We start from the raw sequence: 22,203 nt of genomic DNA on the forward strand, positions 1-22,203 counted from the left end.
TAATCTATATCGGTTTATCACTTTCCTATATCTATATAGTAAATAACAAATATAATTATAAGAAATTTTCAATATAAAACTACTGAGCCACTAATATATGAAATGTATTATCATAATGTGAATAACATATTACTGCTAGTATTGCAACAATGCAACATAACAGTACTATTAGATATAAGTACAAGAAATATGTGCATTTGATTATTGAAATATGATGTAATTTTAGGATATAGCATACCAACCTTAATTTTAAAGGACTATCATACCCTTTTCTATTTTAATTTGTCTAAAATATTATCACTTGTCATGCTTTGATACCATTGTTTCAATAAATTCAACGAATGATTTGAGATATTTTTATTTTTTATGCAAGTGATTTTCATTAGTACATACTCATATACTAATAAAATGGGTGTTTCCATGCATTGAAGAATTGGTCGTCTATTACTTCTTTTGTAATGTAAAAAACAAGAAAAGTTTTGTTATTTTATTTGAGACCAATGTTGCTTTCATGTTGTTGATACAAGGAGAAAGAAAGAGTCCAAGTTTTTACAACGAAAAATTAGTTGGTTTTTGTCAGCAATAAGCCTTTATTAGTTGTCCCCAACGGTCACTCAAATTCGAAATGCCAAATTATTCCGCACGTGTCGCATATCCCCACTAATTTCAATTTCATCCAACAGCTCTATCTTACCTGGAAACAGAACGTGCGACGCTCCTGAGCCGTACACGTGTCCACCATCGACGCTTCACAGCCCTTCAGAATCTGGAAAACAAAAATTTGACAGATGGAAAATGGTTCCTCCTTCATTTTCCATATAAATAAGCAGCTCCCTTCAATTCATTTCTCTCTTGTATACAAACAAGATTTATTCGTTGAGAAACAAAATTAAAAAGAAAAAGAAAAATGGAGGTTTTGAGATTGTACAGTGTGATGGTAATCGCTGCTTTAGTTTTGGCATTGATGGCTCCTTCAATTAATGCGCAGGCATCTGAGCCAGCACCTGCTCCTTCTAGCGACGGTCAGTCTTTTATTTTTTTATTTTTTATTTTTTATTTATATATAATCATGTACTAGTAATTATTTGTAAATGTTTTGACAATTGTATTTTGGTGATTTATGCAGGGGTTGCTATCGATCAAGGAATAGCATATGTGTTGATGCTTGTTGCTTTGGCTATTACATACATCATTCATTGATCCACGTCAATTGTGTGAAGAAATTTCAGTTTCTGGGTTTAGTTAGTGGATTGCATTTCTTCATTTCTGATTCTTGCTTCAAAGCTATATTCTTTTTGGAGTTTTTTATTTATCTCTGCCCATTTGTTAATTTTCTTGTTATTATAAATTCTTTTTTATCTTTCATCATCGGTACAGATTTGAGATTTGTGTGTAACCGTTGGATGAGATATGACTCTGATTCGGCAGAAGGGCCAACATATTTTAAACTAATAATTATTCATGCAAGCTGGGTTTATATTAATTGAAATGTTTTGTTCACTTGTCGATTAGTTGATTTGCCAAATATATTGTCATTATTCCCAAAAGTTTATTAAGTTAGTATACTGCATAAAAAATTGATACACCTATGAAATTACTTTGAAGCAATGTGTGGAACAGAGTATAAAGTAAAGAACAGAAACATTTCACATAACTCAATAATCTTCTTCTGTTTATATCGAATACACCTCTATAAATAAAAGAAGACACTTGTTTAATAAAGAATTGCTGTAATAACGTAAACAATTCTTCGAACGGTTCATCCAGAAAGGATTTTGATTCTTTATTAAAATAGAGCAAGTGTTCATGACAGAGTCATTATGCGATGTGTGGGACTATATACATAAATGTGTGGAATCAAATTAATAAGGAATCTGGTGATGTAACTGGTGGGCCAAGGAAATTTTTTGGGCTTTTTTTTGTTAGGTTGGGCTAGATAAAGGGTCCATTCAGTTCAAGAATTGGAATTGAATTTGAACTATTATAATCAGTTTCACATTCTTTGTTAAGTAAAAATGATACTATACATAATTGAATTTTGTAGGAATTGATATAAGTGTGTGCGGTGAGTGTAGTGCGTGAAAGTGCCTAATATTATGACTATTTAGAATTTTAATTCCCTACTTTTAATATGAAATTCAAATCATGGAATTGAATTATCAAATACAAATTTTTATAATTACTAAACAATGGATTTGGAATTGAAAGTGTTGATTTCAATTCTACGAGCTCAATTCTATGATATTGAACGGAACCTTAAGAATATATTCTTTTTACAAATAGTTGTATTATTTTCTGTAACTGAGTCCAATAATTTTAGCTGCCCCAAATTGCAAATTCAGTGTCTTATTCTTAAGAGTGAACTACATAAATGGTACCTGGTCTTTCACTTTCGCACGTAAATGGTACTTGATCTTTATTTTATACTCCCTCCGTCCCATAAAAGTTGAGTCGTATTCCTTTTTAGTCTGTCCCAACAAAGTTGAGTCCTTTTTTAACTAAAGACAAAACATCTAATCACTCTTACTTTATTCCATCATTCACTTTACTCTCTCTTATTTTTCCTACTTTTTTTCATCTCTCCTATTTATTTAATATAAATTCTTAATCTCCGTGTCCAAAAGTTTTATCTCAACTTTTATGGGACGGAGGGAGTATCATTTTTGGTACCTATAAATCACATTTTTGGTACCTGATGCAATTTTCTTTCCAAAATGCCCTTTAAGCAAATATATTTTCTCATTTATGTCATAAAGAGTATTTTGGACATCCATAAAATTAGTACCAAAAGTGATACTCCCTCCGTCCCACATTTGGAGTGACAATTAGTTATGGCACGAGTTTCAAGGAATTGGTGGAGTGTGTAATTAATGAAGTGAGAGGTGGAGTGTGTAATAAATGAAGTTAGTTGGTGGAAAGTGAGATGAATTGACTTTTAGATTTTGATTTATGTTTTGGTTTATTTTTGTGTATATAATGGCATTTGGGTGTAATTTGAGTGAATAATGGGGTAAAATGTTATGTGCAAATATGATAAATTCTAATTGTTACTCCAAATGTGGGACGGACTTTTATGGCAAAATGTCACTTCAAATCTGGGACGGAGGGAGTATTATAATATCTTCTTTCATTCTTCTCATTCTTTATACTATTATTATTAATCAATATTAATAATATTATTATTTTAATATTATAAATTAATAATTAATTCATTTTTAATATCGTTCAAATATACTTAAATATAATTATAGTTATCATTATATTTAATTATTATAATAATATTATTATTATAATACTAAAAACTGATAGTAATTAATAAATAATTGTAGTGTAATTTTATAAATTATGAATCACATAATATTATGTAATAATAATAATAATAATAATAATTATTATTATTATTATTATTATTATTTTATATTAAATTAGTAACTAAATAATATAGCCTTAATATAAATTTAACATTGTGAATTGCAATGATATAAAAAGTTGAATATTTTTAGTTAGGTGTTTCAACCTTAAAATGAGTATAAAATAATTTATTTAAAAATATTCAATTAATTTAATTATTTTAAATAATTAATTTAATTAGGTATTTTTTTTATTTATATTATGAATGCAATTAGATGTATGTATAAAACACTAAAAAGAAAGAAGAAAAAGAAGAAAAAAGATAAAAGAAGGAAGAAGAAACATAAATTAAGGAGAAAAAAGAAAAAGAAGAAAGGAAGATAAAATACTAAAAAAAAGAAGAAAATGAGAAAAAAGAAAGAAGAAGAAACTAAATAAGAAAAGGAGAAATAAGAAAGGAAGAAAAAATAATCACATATTTGGTACTATTTAATTGCAATTTCCAAAAATATTCCCCATGAAAAAAAATCACATATTTGGTACCTAGGGTTATTATCGTCATTGGGTACCAAAAACGATATAAAATAAAAATCAGGTACCATTTATTTGCAAAAGTGAAAGATCATGTACGATTTATGTAGTTCACTCTATTCTTAAATACGAATGTGTAACTATTCTTTACTTGTGTCTCCATACTTTTCGTAATTGATCACTCTTTAATTTAATTTCATACCACTAGTACTCCTATATAATAATAGCCATGAAGGGTTAGAGTGTTTGTTATTAATATTGAGACTACTTTTGATTTGTCAGCTTGGCGCCAATTTATGAATTGTGAGTTTGAGTTTACCATTGATTTTTGTTGAGACTTGATGACTATTTTTGTTGAACTTTGGGCTAGCCGCTGGCGGAGACTAGAACAAGGCACTAGCTATTCAATGTGCGCACTTGACTAACCTCGCTTCAAACCATGTATTGTTATTCAATGTACTACTACTATTACTACTACAAGATAGTCAATTTCTCTCCGACTCCAATATATGTGAATATACATGAAAGACACTGTATGTAAGTATACTGTATATGGAGTACCTTAAAAGAATTAAAATCAGACAAAAGTTGTCACAATTATTGATAAGAATTGGTCTATAACCTTTTTTTCGAATTAGAAATTTTGTTTGATTTAGGGAAGTAATAACACACATTGTGAGTCAATGGCCAAGTCTGCGGTAACATCACCGAATAATTACAGTTACAAAAATCATGTGTTTGTTGGTTGGTGGGGTTGAAGTTGAAAGTTGTTAGACCAAGCATGATATATGAATGCTGTTTCACCAATTCAGGAATGAAGTATATATATGGATCAATAATTGATAAATTATTGTTACTTTTCGTGGAGTCTATAATAATATGTAGTAGTATATATCATATATCAAGATGAAATAGCAGAAGTAGTATATGGATTATTATCAACGTAAACTAGGACTCTCAATTTTTGGCATGATACGATAATCCGACACGAATCCGCATGAAATTAATGGGTTAGGGTCAAAGCTTATTAGGTCGACCCGTTAAGGACACGAAAAATTCGTGTCGTGTTCGGGTTACCTATTAAGAAATAATATTATAATATTATTAAATTTTACTAGTAGTATTATAAAAATGATGCTATTTTTTTTGTTGGATTTCGTTACTATGAATCTATTGATGTTATTGTTCATCAGATGATGTTATTGTTCATCAGATCACATTGTGTAATTAGATTTTAGATTTCTCATTAGACTCTTAATGATCATGTTCAAAGTTTTGTAACTTTTGTTAATCAAGAGCAGTTGTTATCAGATTCTTATCGTGTTATCAGGTCGTATTGTTATAGTGTCGTGTCATGTACGTATTGACCCAAAGTAGTTCGTGTCGTTAATGGTTTCGTGTCGGGTTCGTGCCGTGTTCGGGTTTGAGGGTAGTGGGTCGTATTCATGTTCGGGTTTGGGATTTTTTTAACAGATCATATTCGTGTTTGTCCTTATTAGATCGTGTCGTTAACAGATTGATCTGATAATGACCCAACACGCATGATTTGTCACTGAAAGTTTAACTCGCAAAGGTCATATACTATATTGGTCGTATCATTAATAGTTATTTATTATCAACAAGGATTATGTAAATGTGGATTGATGTCGTCGTATTTCACCAACATGGTTTAGACAATTCATTCAATTCAAAGCTTAGGGCGACAGACTATTTACACCCTCATGTTGTGAAGTCAACAAATCTAAGTTTTTCTAATACTACTAAACCAATTACTAAAACATATGGATAAACTATTGGATAATGATCTCAAGAGTCAAGAGCCGCCCGAGTAAAATTAAATGCGTGGAGATTGCTTTTACTAATCTACTACTCCTAATTGCTAGATTAGTCAATGATAATTATGTTTTTTTTTAACTTTGGTTCAAACTTATCCAAGAGGCCAAAAAAAATGGTTTCCTTCGCGCGTGTTTATTTAGGCTGTATATACAATAGGGAAAAGCCAAGTGACCACATTATGTACAATCATAAACTGATTTAGTATGGAAAAAGGGAAAAGCCAAGTGACCACATTATGTACAACTATAAACTGATTTAGTATGAAAAAAAACCAATTTACTTATAATATCCGGTTCAATTATAATCAATTTTACTTTAATGTCCTTTAGTTTCAGCTTCTCCCTCTCTTCCATTTCAGTTTTCCTAAGATTTACCGCCTCTTAGGCTAGAGGTAATTAATAGGTAAGTAATGACCCCGGCAACCATCCATTTAGTTTGTACAAAGCATTCTATTATTATTGTTGAATAATAGATGAAAATTCGAATATTTAATTTAAATAATTGTATCACTTAATTAAATGACTGAATTTAATTAATTCTGTATTAGATTTAGTTGGATTTAGCTAAATTATATAATATACGCTATAAAACTTAACAAAACAATTATATATTGGAATAACATATTTGAAATACAAGAAATCAAATTAAAAGATAAATAACAAAATTACAACAAGTAAATTAGTTTAGATTATAATTCATCTTCTTATAAGTGTATTTTGATTGAATTTTATTGCACTTTGAGATCTAACATTGCAAATTTCAATCAGTAATTTAATTTCATTCATCCTTATTTTAGAAACTCGATTTAATTTATTATTGGAATAACTTAATTTTTCAATTTACCTCCCACCCACACTTGAAAACAAAACTTAATTTTCTAATGTACTTAAATTCTAATATCACAATAAATAAATAGATCAAACATAATTACTCTCGTTGAGCTATTTTGACAGTGAAAGAAATCCTATGACATTAGTGTTTAATAATACTCAAAGCAAATAGATTGAATTATTCTCATCCAGTATTGGCGGAGATGTAATGTTGTAAAATAGATGAATCAAGTAATGATTTGATTAAATATATTTTTATTCAAATTTTATTATCGATATTGATTACAAACTCAAATTTATCTCAGTAACTTTTAGATCTAATTTCCTTATATTGATAAATTTTGTATTTATATTAAAAATACATTAAAGAAATCCTAATTATATTATTATTTGATTAAATATTTTTTAATTTACTTAAATTCTAATACAACAAATAAATAAGATTAAATAGTAAATTATTCTCATCGGACAATTTTGTCAGTAAAAGAAATCATATGATATTAGTGTTTGATTAAATAATTTTTAATGTGCTTGAGATTTAATATTGCAAGATAAATAGATCAATTAGTGAATTGTTCTCGTCCTACTATTTGGTTTGTAAGAGAGATACTAATAACTAGTCTTGATTAAATCTAATGTTGCCAAATTGATAGATCAATTAGTGCTTGATTAAATGATTTTTTAATATCTAAAATTGTAAATTTTAATTAGTGATTAATTTTCATCCAACGTTTTGATTTAATAGATAAATCCTAATGACATTATTATTTGATTACATATTTTTTTAATTTACATGAGTTCTAATACCACAAGAAACAAATTGATCAAATAGTGAATTATTTTCATCGGATTTTTTTTAGTAAAAGAAATCCTATTGGTGCAAAATATGACATTAGTGTTTGACTATACATGCTTGAGATTTAATGTTGCAAAGTAAATCAATCAATTAGTAAATTGTTCTCACCCAGCTATTTGATTTATAAGTGAAATACTAATGAAGTAGTCTTGATTGATATTTAATGGTGCAAATTAGACAGAACAGTTCGTGATTAGATTAAAAGATTTGGAGTATTAATTAATGTACTTGAGATCTACTAACTTCTTCATTTATAAGAAAAATCCTTCTATCGTTGTTATTTGATTAAATAATTTGTTTAATTTAATTGATTAATATCGATTAAATAGTAAATTATTCGCACCAACTATTTTGTACGTAAAAGAAATATTATAGTGTTTGATTAAAGACTTTATAACATGCTCGAGATTTAATATTATAAAATCAATATATCAATTAGTGAATTATTTTCATACGACACATCCCAAATAAAAACACTCACCCAAATTGCATATATTTGCTATCAATAAAATCCAATGTATAAATTAATAATTTTGAATCATCTTGCAAATATAATCAATGAGTTATTAACGAAAAGATTTTTTTATCATCTTGCTCATTTAATCACTGAGTTAATCACTAAAAGATATTTTTTTATCATCTTGCTTATTTAATTAATCCAAATATATAACAATATGTATATGATATATGGATAGATAGATTTATCACTACTAAGCAAATAAAAAAAAAATAGGCAGTTGTTTATTAGTGTATGTATATATTCTCCAATTGCTACTAGAAGGAATGTTATGGAATAAGTTATTTCACATTTTTTTTGGGTTGGTAGATTAAGTTATGGAAATTCTCATCTTTTAATTTTTATTACTAGTATGTACAAGTTTTCTCCAAATTCTCTTACGGTGGTAACGCTATCCATTATAGAGTAAGTAATACTATTATTCAAAATATTGTGGTTATATTAAAGATTTGTGTATAAATTTTTGTTTTATTGGAACTATAACATCTAATCAATGAACAACTTTAATTAAAATTTGAATAGTAAGAAGAGAGGGAATTTTGATTTAAAAAATGAATATTGAGGCTGAGGATTAATAGACTCTTTTTAATTAGTCCACTAACTATGATGAATATTATAATAATATAATTAATGCTTCAATTTACTAATATAACCTTGTGTGGTTGTCCTTTGGTTGTTTAGCATCACTCTTCTCTCTGCTTAATTACTCTTTTACCCTGTATTTTTAAATTTTGCTTTGGATTGGAGTTTGAGAGATTGAGATTTGTACACAAATCTTCCACTCTTATAATTTATAAAATGGATGAATGCCACTAAACTAAGCTTGCACGGTTTACCTCTCCACGTGTTTCAGCATATAATCTTGGGAGTTAGGGATTGCAAATGCATGTTACCTATTTATTTTCTATGAAGCTAATAAGGCTAGTTCAGATAACAAAGTTAGCCTACCTATGCCGAAGAACGACGTTGGAGGCTTCGAGAGCCGCTCTCGCCACCACGCGCGTCTCGCCCAATAAGAAGGTGAGTATGCGAGACAACATCCGATCGACTCCAAATTTAGTATTTTCAATTCTTGACATATTTTAAGTTATTTTTATTGTGAAAACTCAACAAATTCATTAAACAATCAATTGATAGGAATATAAGAAAAACATACTTCTATCACATAATAATAATTAATCAAAACAAGTCAAGTCTAACACTTATATACATGTAAAATCCGTGTTTATTAGACATCTTTTCGGTTATGGTAGTTTGGGCGTTAGTTGCTCTGATACCATGTTATAAAATTAAGTATTTGGATCAAACATAAACTATATTTTCAGCAAGATATTGCAATTATCTCAAACAGAAATTTGCATGTGGATATTGGTATGATATGATCAATTAAAAAAGACCATACAATTTCAACTACAACGACAGCTAATCAACAGTAATAGTTTAAACTTTAAACACAACTATATACCTTGAACATATATATCCATTACCACTAAATTATTTATTGAATGCATTAACATCACTCCTCTCTTCTTCAACTTCACATAGTATAACTTTGATACATCGGCTCGAGATAGTTAAGTTGATAGTTAAATTTGTCTTGGAAATCGAAGGCATCATAGGGCATTAATTCAACAAGAAACGAGTCGTCTTCGGATGATCCATTTACATGAATGTTTGAAAGGCTCGCTGGAGCTGAAGGAAGTGGCGCAGAATCCGGTGCTTCGTTGAGTCCGGGAAGTAGGAACGGAGAGTCTAGAATTTCCGTATCAACTGGGAAATATGGCAACATGTTGTCGATCTTTGAGTTAATGCTCCCCATTGTTGTTGTGGCGGCGGTCGGATGATTGGCAGCCAATAGCTTCTTTTTTAACTTGGTGTTCCAATAGTTCTTGACGTCGTTGTCTGTTCTCCCTGGAAGCTGTGAAGCTATCACAGACCACCTATTCATACCATACAGTATAAATCCAAGCCAATTATTTGACACTTAATTCGCTACAAAAATATCACTATTTACTAGTGCACAATTCCACTACTATATGTCATAAATATAATTCCGCTAGTAAAAATGGTTAGCGACAAATTGACACCGTTATTAATTTAGTTGCTGCTAAATTTTGGCAACGCTTCTAATAGTACATTAACGGATTAATAGCGGAATGAGTATGCTGATAAATTATTGGCATTTAAAAGGAATTGAAAACTTTGGCATCAATGCATGGATAATGAATGTAACTATATACATTTGGTTAGATGAATTTAGAGATAAATTAATACCTGCTTCCAATGGTATGATAGAGTGTAAGAATGATGGTATCTTCTTCGTGAGTGAAGCCGCCGTGCTTGATGTTGGGCCTAAGGTAATTAAGCCATCTCAGCCGACAGCTCTTGCCGCATCGCTTCAGCCCTATTTCGTCAACACAAAGTGATTATGTATGCGCGCGCGTGTGTATGAATAAATTAAACAAAATTGAGGAAATTTTAATTAAAAAGAAAAAAAGATTTAGTACCTGCTTTTTGAGGCAAAGAAATCCAGCTTCCAGTAGTGCCATGCTTCTGAACATAGTTTCTGAGAGTGGTGTCTTCCTCAGGAGACCATGGCCCCCTCTTTACCTTGCTTTTGTCACAACAAGGTGCTCTTCCCATTTAACTCTCACTTTTATCACTATTATGTCTAGAGAGAGAGGTTGTCAGAATATGGGGAAGAAATGAGTCTGATTTTATGGATGTTGTGCTTTACTGAGCTTGACTTTGTCAACTAGTAATTTGCTAATTTCTTTCCCCCACTTGGATTAATAAGCACTTTTATTCCCTTGTGTTAGATAAAGGAAACAACTTGGTCAAATTTGATTCATGGGTAAGCAATACATATGTCAACATTTTTTACATTGAGTATCAACTCAAGGGCCCCAATAGATATTTTTCTTTGCTCAGATTTGATGTATTCACATAATCTAAACCATGACTTCTAAAAATGTTAAATGCATGGTAATAAGATTATGAGAGAGTATGAAAGATGATTAGATACATATTAATCCTCTGAATAGTCAGCCTTCCTTTTAGTATTTGTATTTCATTGCATGACTTTGTTGACAGAGGACTTGTAAAACTTTTTTGTTGCCATTTTTCTACCCTATTCTAAGATACCTATACATTTCTTAATGAGATTTGATCAACTGAGTTTTTGTTAATTAATGATAACCTCTGGCTTTAAGTTTTTATTCTACTTTATTTCTTTTCTCTTCAACAGTGGCTTTATTTTTTTAAGGCAAGTAGTACATGTTTTAATTGGAGAGATTAGAGAAATTGCGTGAAATGCGTGTCGATATTAATTAAGAGCATATGAAACTAATATAGTAACGAGATATAATATAAGATTGAGTTGAGAGACTAATCCAGTTGGAGGGGGTTGGCTATGACTAATTATTTCATAATTATCCATCTAAGATTGAATTCATGAACCATACACACTATATATTTAATCTCGATATACAATCTTGCAAACCGAAGAGCCTCATAGAATCTTCAATGGGTCAGGCCCATATTCTTCAATTCAGATTGGGCCTTACATGGGGCCATCCCCAAACGCAGATAGTATTTTTTTTAAAATAATTATCAATATATACTATTTCCCGTATATTTACTACTACTATTTCTGAAGAAAAGGCTATACTTTTTATTCATTATGTTTCATGAAAGCAAATTAGCAAATATCGTATTTATAGATTTTGAGTTACAGTTGGCGCGAATTTTCTCCATCCCTCTGATCAGTCCCCTAGCACACCAAGCTTTTGAAGTATCTGGTCGGATAAATTCTCTGTAGCATCTGAGCTGCTCTGTAGTATTAATGCGGCGGAAACCGGAAGGCTATATCTTAATGCCGCTAATGTGTTCGATGAAATGCTTCAATGGCATGATTGTGCCTTCTTTGCTCTGAACCTGCGGTTTCTTTTAATTTGACTATGCATTGAGGTCTTGTTGATGCTTTTGTGTGCAATGTTCACCGCAATGTCGCGGCGGCTTTCACTCTTACACACAACTCACAGATTATTGAGAAATGCATCATTCACTAATCATGTTGCAGTAGCGCCTTATCCTGTTGCTTTAAGTTGTTATAGAGACTACAGCAAAATGCTCGCCTACCCCTCCTCTGTACCGAGCAGAAATATTCTCATCGCCCCGCATTTTTATCCACTTATGTTTAGGCCCTATTGCACTTCAGAGGAATTTGAATCGATCAAGCCATCTTCTACTGATGGAACTGATCATGCTGATGAGGTGTACAAAACAGTGTTGGATTATGCAAAGCCCGAGTACAAAATGGAGGGGGCTCTTGATGAACTTGGCATTGAATTGACAACACCTTTGGTAGTAGAGGTTCTAGACAGGCTTCGATTTGAGGAGAAGCTAGCATTCAGGTTCTTTAATTGGGCGGGGCACCAAGAATATTATAGTCATGAGCCTGAATCCTATAATAGAATGATTGAAATTCTATCCAGTACTAAGTACAAGGTGAGGCAGTTTCGGATCATCTGTGATCTGCTTGATTATATGAAAAGGAGTGACAAAAGCTCTGTACCTATTGAGGTGTTGCTGACCATTTTGAGAAGGTATACTGAGAAACACTTGACGCATCTTCAGAAGTTTGCGAAGAAGAAAAAGATACGCGTGAAGACACAGCCTGAGATAAACGCGTTAAATCTGCTCTTGGATGCTATGTGCAAGTGCTCTCTCGTTGAGGATGCTGAGGCGATGTGCCAGAGGGTGAGAAGCAAGGTCAAGCCGAATGCTGACACATATAACATTTTGTTCTTTGGGTGGTGCAGGGTTAGGAACCCGACCAAAGCTATGGGCGTGCTCGATAATATGATCAGTATGGGTTTTACGCCCGAATATTTCACGTACAACACTGCCATTGATACCTTTTGCAAAGCAGGGATGCTGAAAGATGCTGCTGAGATTCTGCAGTTCATGAAGACCAAAGGCTCAACTATGTCTTCTCCCACAGCAAAAACTTACGCTATTATGATGGTAGCACTTGTTCAGAATGACAGAATGGATGAGTGCTTTGAAATCTTAGCAGATATGATAGCTAGTGGATGCCTTCCTGATGTGTCTACGTACAAAGAACTGATTGATGCCATGTGTTCTGCTGGAAAAATCGAAGCTGCGTATAAGTTCTTGGAAGAGATGGGACAGACGAGCTACCCTCCTGATATTGTCACTTACAACTGTTTTCTCAAGGTTCTGTGTGATAATAGGAATAGTGAAGAGGCACTTCGTCTTTTCCGGAAAATGAACGAGGTGGGATGCTCACCCAGTGTGCAAACGTACAATATGCTGATTGTGTTGTTTTTCAAGATTGGTGAGCCCGATGGTGCCTTTGAAGCTTGGAGGGAGATGGAGAGAAGAGGTTGTGCTCGTGATACTGATACCTACTGCGTGATGATTGAAGGACTATTCGGATGCAATAATACCAAGGATGCCATTTCACTTTTGGAAGAAGTTTTAAACATGGGGATGAAATTACCCTTTAAGAAATTCGACGCCTTTTTGAAGGAGCTCTCTGCAGTTGGTGACCTCCGTGCAATCGGTAGACTGTCGGCGCAAATGCGTAAATTTTACAATCCTGCAATGGCACGCCGTTTCGCTGTAACTCAGAAGCGTAGAAGTATGAGCTTGAGAGGAAGGTGAGGGCTGGTTCCTACAAATTCACAATGGCTTGTATGATATATGCCTGATATCCCCACATGCGACAATTTCTTTCTTAAATCAACTTTGCAATCTTTTCCTTCATCCTGTAAACTTATTTTCTGTCTAGTTTGGAATGACATAGTTTAATGAGGAACTAAATCACAAGAAGCTTCAAGCCATTTTTGATTGCTTCAAAGTTTAGGATAGCAAGTTTATTCCCTAGTTAAACAAGTGGGAGAAAATAGTTAAGGTTGTACAGCACATGATCTAGAACAGATGTATAGAATGAAATTCAGTTAGGAACTTTTTACTAACAAAATATACCGTCGAACCTAATGACCATTCACCATGTTGGGATGTTTTTAAAGATAACATATCACAGGGAATAATGTATAAAATAAAATGTTCAACTTATAACAATTATTAGCATTATTTAAATGGCATGGATAATATTGCACTACAATTAAAAATAAAAATAAAAACTCAACATCAAGCTTATACTTGGACTTAAAATTAGTTCGAGTCATCTTGATTCTAGACACAATAACAAGTACATGATCGATGGAAGAAGAAACAAAGAAAAAGAGAGAATATTTGATCTTCTGTATAAATCAGTACATATGATCAATGGAAGATAAATTGGAAGAGAAAGAATCCCATCTTCTGTATAAATCAGTACATGATCGAGTAATTCCTTATCCAACATCCTAATACACAACAAAGACGAAATCCTGATGGAAAAAGATACACGTGGATTGGCCTGCAATGCAAACAAATAAACTAATTAAATAAGACCAATACTTTCGTTTTGATTAGCAGCTGTAGCTATGCAAGTTTCATGTCATAGAAAATATGTTGACATTTGTAGGGATCCCCATAAACCATGAGTTCCAAGTTTGAAATACCATTTGTACACATAGGAATCTATGCATCAGATTAATTTAAAATAAATAAACAGAGTTGTATTGATTATAGTTAGAGAATACCTTGTCAGTTGCCATTTGATTTAAAATCTTCCTTCCCTCTCCAAACTGCCAATACTTCATCTGTTCTGAATCGCTGGGTAAACGTAGATTCTTCTAACGGAGTTGTCTGGCCTTGAGCATACGCAAGGAGCCCAGTGTAGGCAATCATTGCCCCGTTGTCAATGCAGTATCGGTCATCAGTTGCAAATAACTTCCCTCCCCTTTCACTACACATAACACGCATCATTTCCTGTAACCGTTCATTGCATCCCACACCACCAACAATTAGCACGTCCTTCTTGTCACAATGTGCCATTGCCCGCTCCGTGATCTCCACAAGCATTGCAAACAACGTTTCCTGAAAATCCCCAATATGCAACCAAATGTGGTAAGAATTTCCCTTTTTTTTCTAAAAATGAGGACTAGATGTTAGCCCATCTATAACGAAAATGGCCCCAAATTACCTGCAATGAATAACACAAGTCTGCAGGTGTGCACTCATCATTTTTAAGTTTCTCTTCTGCTGTAGCTTCAATATAGCTCAATATCCCACTAAAGGAAACGTCCATTCCTTTCACAACATAAGGAAGCTCTATAAACTTATCTCCTTTTTTAGCAAGCTGGCAGGAAATTGGTGGAATTAGAATGACTCACAAGCAGTTGTTTTTGTATCATATGCAATTGTGTTCACGGAACCAGCTTTAAAAGCTTCATTAAAAACATACCTGCTCAATGTTGTAGCCGGGACTGGGGTCATTAGACAGATTAAGAACCCTAGCAAATCTGTCTAAGCAATTTCCAACTGCAATGTCTATCGTCTCGCCAAAGATACGATACCTGCCCTCGCTATAGGCAATGACCTGAGTATTCCCCCCACTCACATACAGCACAACTGGATCATCTGCCCCAGTCACTATCCTCCCCATCTCAATATGTGCTACACAGTGATTAACCCCAACTATTGGTTTCTTCCAAAGTTGTGATAATATGCGAATGACAATAGCTGATATCTACAAAAGAAACACATGATTTTAAGCCTTCTAACAATGAATATCCACAGTTACATGTCAATAATACAAATAGCCAATAAAAACACTAATTTAACATCAGTTCAACTAGAGTAACACCAATTAAACTAAACCAAAATGGAAATAATGTGAACATCCTCTCCTAAGCTTTATAAATTGGTACTAGAGGTGACTTTATTCGGAGTCCAAATAAGTAAGAGCGATAACATACAAAAAAAAATCCCCAATTTAAGTGAATTCATACTTGAAGAGGGGCGCCCATTCCGGGGCCCTTGGTGTAGCAAAGGCAGTCAATATCCTGCGGAGTGATGTTGGCCTCAGTGAGGGCCGATTTGACAAGCGGCAGCACATGGTGGAGATGGTGTTGAGCGGTTTCGCGGGGGAGAAAGCCTTGCCCTGGCGGAGTGATGTAAGTATGACGAGGATTCGACAAAATGCAACCGTCCAGCGTCACAGCGCCTACCGCAATCTTGTTCGCGGATCCTTCAAACCCTAACGCTATTAGCCGTTTCTTCTCCGCCATAACTAACACACCACTAAAAACTAAAAACTGAGAAATGGAAGCTGAAGAAGATGAACAAGAAACGGCGGTTTCAAGTTGAGGGTTCTCTTTTTTTATTCAATAAACTTTTTTCCTTTCATTTTTCCATTTCTTTATAAATTACTCCACTTAGATTATTGGGCTTTATTTGATTTGATGGGTTTATGAGATATAATTTGACTGTTGGGCCATCGATGTATGCGCAATTATATTGTATTTGTGCTGAAATCATCGCATATATCTATAATAGGGTCATATTCTAGTGCTTATAGCACTCTAATCAAAAATCAAGATTAAATCTTCATCCTTAGATTTTAAAATGAGTGGATGAGATTAAAGCTCACAAATCTCAATAAATAGTAGACAAAATATCAACAAAAGGGTAATATCGTCATTATGTTATCATATGATAATTTTCGTGAGTGTTTTTTTATATCAATATTGTGTATTACAAATATCAACAGTATGACATTAGAATATCAACACAAAGATAAGAAAATATCAACACATTTTTATTGAGATTGAACATCCATAATATTGAGATTTTTTGTTGCATTTGTTGATAAAAGCTGCTTATCAACATGTACGAAAATTGAAATATAATTTATCAAATTTCATCACCCGAACATCGTCGGAACATATGCAATTGAGATCTCGTTGGAATCCTTATTAAATTATCTTTAATTTGATATATTTTTTGAGAAAAAATAATTTAAATTGAGAGAGTTACGTAAATTTAAAGATTTAAGATGATTTTGAGGAGAGAGAAAGTAGTTAGTTATAATTACTAGGATTTGACATTAATATCCTTTTAATTTAATTAATAATTATTTAAATTTAAAATATATTACACTTGGCATTATATCAACCACAAGATCTTCTAATCTAATAGTTAAAAATTGGTCTCAATTTTGGATTGATAATTAGTTAGCAATTGATCACATCCCTCTATAAATATATTTATGGGCAAATTTTGATTTTTTTTTTTTCTGTGAATGTCTGTTACAATTCTGAGTGGTCTACAAATTAGGGGTGGGAATGTATATGTGGATATCCGATCCGAAAAAATCGAGTATCCAAACCCAAAAATCATCTAAATGTCTATCTAAAATCCGACCGAATATATTTTTGGATACTCCAATACCCGCCCCGGGTATCCATACCCGACGTATCGGGTACCCAAATACCCAATTCTTTACGTGAGTTAATAACTATTTAAAAAATTCAAATTTTATATATTAATATAAATATAGAAATATTTAAATTGACTAATATCTTTAATGTTGCATTTATTTTTTAGTATAAAACTATAAAAAAATACGTCACTTTTATTTTAAAGTATATGATTATATAAATGGAGATTGGTTATGCAATGTGTAGTAAAATAATAAAAGTTACGCATTTAATTAAACAGTAGAAGCAACCAACAATATAATTCAAAAGTCAAAATATTAACTAAAATATAAAAACCATATGACTTGTTTATGCAATAGGTAAAACTTTTGAGTTTGGAGAAGCTATGACCTAGAGTAAGAGAGATTGACTTATTCATATAAATTTAGAGAATGTTAACCTAGTAAGTTATAATTAGTAAATAAATTAGTCTAGCTCTTGAAGACCAAAAGGGCTAAACCTAATTTAAAATTTGCTTTAAATAATAAATTATATATTCGGGTAATATCTGATACTCATTCGGGTAATCCAATACCCGATTTATCTTAAATTTCAATACCCAATCTCATACTCAATCCCATAAAATTGGATATTAGGTATCCAATACCTGACGGATATCAGATTGGGTACGGGTAAACCCAATACCCAATATCCGTATTTCCACCCCTACTACAAATAGTGTACATGTCTAATTTTCTATAAAAGGTAAAGAGAGCATTATAACATTTGAACGATTGAATAAGCTTTACAAATTGCATTTAGCACTATTGATTGACCTAAAAAATAATTTATCGATTATATTATTTTATTTTATCAATGGAAATTTTAATAATTATTTCATTAATTAGTTAATTGAGTTATTATTTCAATTACTTGATTGTATTTAACCGATTATATAAATTTAAAATCCTAACAATACACAAGATAAGTAATCGATAAGAATGACGTTAGTTATTTGAAGAGTAAATGCCATAATTGGTCCTGAACATATGGTCATTTTACGTTTTTGGTCCTAAACATTATTTTTTGGATTTTTTGGTCCTGAACATATGGAAATCTGATTATTTTGGTCCTCCGTCAATATTTCCATTAAAAACTAATGGTCAACGGGTTTAACCCCGATTTTGACCAAATTAAACTTTTGATTCTGATTTTTTACTCCCTAATTATTTTAATAAATATTCATTTAAAATCATCTAAATTATGGCCGACGAAGCCAAAGCTACGCCGACTTCTTCGCTGGCAACCTTTCCCCCTCCAACCACGTCCTCTACTCCAACCGCTCCGCCGCCTACGCTTCCCTCCACCAATTCATCGAAGCTCTTTCCGACGCCGAGAATGCGCACATGGGCCTCCGCCGCTACGCCTCCGCCTACAGAAAGGGCCTCCTGATCGACCCCTCCAACGACGCCCTCAAGTCCGGCCTCGCCGACGCCGAGCGGCCCGACGAGCCCCTTCGGCAAGGCGTTCGGGCCCGAGATGTGGGTGAGGCTGGCGAGCGATCCCAGCACGAGTGAGTATCTCCAGCAGCCCGATTTCGTGAAGATGATGCAGGATGTTAAAAAAAGCCCCAATAATCTGAATTTGTATTTGAAGGATCAGAGGGTTTTGCAGGCGCTTGGGTCGTGCTCCAGATGGATCGTGGAGCCGGAGATGAGGGAGATTTGTAAGGTGTCGAGGGTGAGGAAGGGTTTTGGGGGAGGGGGAGAAGGAGAGAGTTGCAGTGGATGGAGAAGAAGAGCAATTCTTTTTTCTTTTAATATTATTTATTTCTGATTTTAAATAAATATTTATTAAAATAATTAGGGAATTAATTAGGGGGTAATAATTCAGAATTAAAAGTCTAATTTGGTCAAAATCTGGATTAAACTCGTTGACCCATAGTTTTTAACGGAAATGTTGACGGATGACCAAAATGATCAAATTTTCATATGTTCAAGACTAAAAAATCCAAAACATAATGTTTAGGACCAAAAACGTAAAATGGTCACATGTTCATGACCAATTTTGGTCTTTACTCTTATTTTAATTATGTTAAGTCTTAACCTTTTCTATTACCAATTTAAGGATTATTTATTGCTTATTATTATATGCAATTGATATTATTTAAGTAATATTGTGTTGTATTCTCTATATTTTCTTAATTTATTAAATTATTTTTAATAAATAAAATCATAATCATAAATTAATGAAATATATTGAAGCTATCGATTGTAATAGTCAACATTATTATCATTACAAAGGTTATTGTATGTATCTTTCATTTTTTTATATATAATAAATTAATACTATTATACTTTTATTTCCCAACCGTAAGTGGCAATATATCACCTCTGACCAAATCTTATTCCCAAAATCAGCCAATCTAAACGCAATTAGATTTTCTATTGAGTACACGACAAGTCCAAACTTTATCTCATTATAAATACCAGAATTTTTCCAATCATAAATTATTAAACAGAAAAGCCGTTTCTTTGTCACATTTGTAATTTTTCCAGTCATATACATAATATATCTACTTGTGTTTTAATCTTGATATTGAATTCTTTTTGTTGCCAAGATGACCAACCTCGTTGACCAGCTCCATCATGGTACTATAATTTTATTTTCCTCCCAAAATGCCATAATGTTTCATAATATTCACGATCTATAATTTCAAATTGTGTGTCAGATGAAGAGATTCAAGTTGGGCAGCAATCTCAAGGCGCCTTCGAAGCTCCTGAAATAAATGCTTTTGGCCAAAACTTTAGGTATTTAATTAATCATATTACCATGTGATTTAATTTCTAAGCCAAGTTTTTAAAAATATTAGTATAGTATTTGATATGGATTTTATAGGGACTATACTAATGCCGAGACCGAGAGGCAGAAAGGGGTTGATGAATTCTACCGGTTGCAACACATCAACCAGACATATGATTATGTGGGTGCAATATATTTCATCTTTAATCAATCTCTTCTATATCTTTTTTCATTCTATATATAATTTTAAAATTGCAGGTTAAGCAGATGAGAGAAAAGTTTTCAAAACTTGACAAAATGGAAATGAGCATATGGGAATGCTGTGAGCTTCTTAATGAAGTAGTGGATGAAAGTGATCCTGATTTAGACGAGCCACAGATTCAACACTTGTTGCAATCTGCCGAGGCTATCCGCAAGGACTACCCCGATCAAGATTGGTTGCACCTCACCGCTCTAATTCACGGTACGCAACCAAACAACCCCCTCATTAATTAGTTATTCACAAGTAAATTGAAAAACAATATAATAAGTGTTTCCTCAACTTCATTAGTATGAAGCCTTTTGGGGAATAATCCAACGACAAAATCGTGGAACCTTGATTCAAAGCGTATCATACTATGCTAATATTGAGTTTGAGTGTGCATCGTTTATGCCTAACACGCTATTCTTTTTTTTAGATCTTGGAAAAGTTCTCCTTCTCCCGAAATTCGGAGGGCTGCCTCAATGGGCTGTTGTTGGTGAGTACATAACACTACTACAGATTTTCTCCATTTAGAAGATGATCACTAATATACATTTCCCAAATCAGGTGACACATTTCCTCTTGGATGTGCTTTTGACGCCTCCAATATTCATCACAAGGTGACATATTAATACTACCTCAAAATTCATTTGATTTTATGTGACTTGTATAATCAAATATTAATGCAAAACACAGTATTTCGAGGAGAATCCCGACAGCAAAAACCCTGCCTATCTCACTGAGAATGGAGTTTACGAGCAAGGATGTGGGTTGGAAAATGTGGTTATGTCATGGGGGCACGACGACTACATGTATTTGGTAATTCTCTAACAATTAATACAAATTACATATATGTACACAATTTTCATATCATTATACCAAATCTTAAACTAGTTATAATAGTTGAAATCTCATGTTTCTTAATTTGTCTCTATTTTTAGGTGGCTAAGGAAAATGGTACAACTCTACCTACAGCCGCATTGTTCATCGTCCGTTACCATTCATTTTATCGTAAGTATTCGACTATTGACATAGTAAATGAATGATGAACTATTACTAAATATTCCACATGCAATATGAAATTAGAATTCATGCATTGAATTAAGACAAGTTGATAGTATTTCATTATTGTGAGATTGTGAGAATATAAAAGATAATGTCAATCACAAAACTCAAGAAAACAAATTATTTTTCTATTTATTGGAAATGACATTGAATAGTTGTATTGACATTTGTATCTGGTTAATTGCAGCGTTGCATAAGGCTGGAGCTTATACACACTTGATGAACGACGAAGACAGGGAGAACCTCAAATGGCTCCACGTATTCAAGTAAATAAACTGATTAATTTTAATTAAAAATTAAGTCCTTGGTATATATTAACACTATTTTTTGAATTGTTAAAATTGTACAGCAAATACGATCTTTACAGTAAGAGCAAAGTTCATGTTGATGTAGAAGAAGTGAAACCCTACTATATGTCACTCATTAACAAGGTGTGTTTTTTTCATTTTCTGTTTTGTTGTTTTTTTAAATTTATTTATTAGTTTTAATTGGCTGATGAGAAGTAAATATTTTATATTTTATTATTGCAGTACTTCCCAGAAAAGCTGAGATGGTAAATTTGTGTGCAAGTGTTTCTTGAAGAGTAATGTTGGGCATAGGATGAAAGTTGTATTTGTTTTATTTTGTCAATTTTTGTGCAAGTGTTTCAATTGACTACAGTTTTATCATCTAAACTTTCGTAACACACCAATAAATATGTCATGGACTTACAAGCCATTTTTTGTAAGCGAATGACTGGTTTTATTTTTATTTTCATTCTCTCCTTGTGTTAAATCAATTACTAGTATCTTTTATTGATAAAACTAGATTATTATGTTGGGCATAGGATGAAAGTA

The 22,203-nt window shown here is 32.4% G+C and overlaps 4 protein-coding genes across 4 annotated transcripts; 2 read left to right on the forward strand and 2 right to left on the reverse strand.

Moving 5' to 3' along the window:
* Positions 1-9,275: 9,275 nt before the first annotated feature.
* Positions 9,276-10,593, reverse strand: LOC125197093 (transcription factor MYB36-like). Its single transcript, XM_048095797.2, has 3 exons — positions 10,429-10,593; positions 10,196-10,325; positions 9,276-9,861 (listed from the first exon to the last, which is right to left on the reverse strand). The coding sequence occupies exons 1-3, from the start codon at positions 10,562-10,564 to the stop codon at positions 9,459-9,461; spliced, it is 669 nt and encodes a 222-aa protein (XP_047951754.1). The 5' UTR covers positions 10,565-10,593; the 3' UTR covers positions 9,276-9,458.
* An 867-nt stretch (positions 10,594-11,460) lies between these two features.
* Positions 11,461-13,771, forward strand: LOC125195738 (Pentatricopeptide repeat (PPR) superfamily protein). Its single transcript, XM_048093928.2, has one exon. It carries the CDS (start codon positions 11,900-11,902, stop codon positions 13,610-13,612), a length of 1,713 nt encoding a protein of 570 aa, XP_047949885.1. The 5' UTR covers positions 11,461-11,899; the 3' UTR covers positions 13,613-13,771.
* Positions 13,772-14,082: 311 nt separating this feature from the next.
* LOC125195739 (Actin-like ATPase superfamily protein) lies at positions 14,083-16,228 on the reverse strand. Its single transcript, XM_048093929.2, has 5 exons — positions 15,850-16,228; positions 15,303-15,587; positions 15,042-15,197; positions 14,599-14,935; positions 14,083-14,372 (listed from the first exon to the last, which is right to left on the reverse strand). Exons 1-4 carry the CDS (start codon positions 16,126-16,128, stop codon positions 14,603-14,605), a joined length of 1,053 nt encoding a protein of 350 aa, XP_047949886.1. The 5' UTR covers positions 16,129-16,228; the 3' UTR covers positions 14,083-14,372; positions 14,599-14,602.
* A 2,437-nt stretch (positions 16,229-18,665) lies between these two features.
* LOC125196974 (inositol oxygenase 4-like) lies at positions 18,666-22,123 on the forward strand. The gene is made up of 12 exons (XM_089056724.1): positions 18,666-18,800; positions 18,916-18,999; positions 19,981-20,069; positions 20,158-20,242; positions 20,320-20,524; positions 20,739-20,798; positions 20,870-20,922; positions 20,999-21,121; positions 21,244-21,313; positions 21,555-21,633; positions 21,717-21,798; positions 21,898-22,123. Exons 1-12 carry the CDS (start codon positions 18,666-18,668, stop codon positions 21,922-21,924), a joined length of 1,092 nt encoding a protein of 363 aa, XP_088912850.1. The 3' UTR covers positions 21,925-22,123.
* The last annotated feature ends 80 nt before the right edge of the window (positions 22,124-22,203 follow it).

The sequence above is a fragment of the Salvia hispanica genome, chromosome 4 (assembly GCF_029641045.1).
Source record: "Salvia hispanica isolate PSC_SH4W2 chromosome 4, Shi_PSC_v1, whole genome shotgun sequence".
Taxonomy (NCBI): Eukaryota; Viridiplantae; Streptophyta; class Magnoliopsida; order Lamiales; family Lamiaceae; genus Salvia; species Salvia hispanica.

Coding starts and splice junctions, on each gene's coding strand:
- LOC125197093 (XM_048095797.2), bottom strand. CDS start 10,564: ATGGGAAGAGCACCTTGTTGTGACAAAAGCAAGGTAAAGAGGGGGCCA. Junction 10,326..10,428: donor TTCTTTGCCTCAAAAAGCAG/GTACTAAATCTT, acceptor TTGACGAAATAG/GGCTGAAGCGATGCGGCAAG. Junction 9,862..10,195: donor TATCATACCATTGGAAGCAG/GTATTAATTTAT, acceptor TGGTATGAATAG/GTGGTCTGTGATAGCTTCAC.
- LOC125195738 (XM_048093928.2), top strand. CDS start 11,900: ATGCTTTTGTGTGCAATGTTCACCGCAATGTCGCGGCGGCTTTCACTC.
- LOC125195739 (XM_048093929.2), bottom strand. CDS start 16,128: ATGGCGGAGAAGAAACGGCTAATAGCGTTAGGGTTTGAAGGATCCGCG. Junction 15,198..15,302: donor CCGGCTACAACATTGAGCAG/GTATGTTTTTAA, acceptor ATTTCCTGCCAG/CTTGCTAAAAAAGGAGATAA. Junction 14,936..15,041: donor ACTTGTGTTATTCATTGCAG/GTAATTTGGGGC, acceptor GGGGATTTTCAG/GAAACGTTGTTTGCAATGCT.
- LOC125196974 (XM_089056724.1), top strand. CDS start 18,666: ATGGGCCTCCGCCGCTACGCCTCCGCCTACAGAAAGGGCCTCCTGATC. Junction 20,799..20,869: donor GCCTCAATGGGCTGTTGTTG/GTGAGTACATAA, acceptor TTCCCAAATCAG/GTGACACATTTCCTCTTGGA. Junction 20,923..20,998: donor CCTCCAATATTCATCACAAG/GTGACATATTAA, acceptor TGCAAAACACAG/TATTTCGAGGAGAATCCCGA.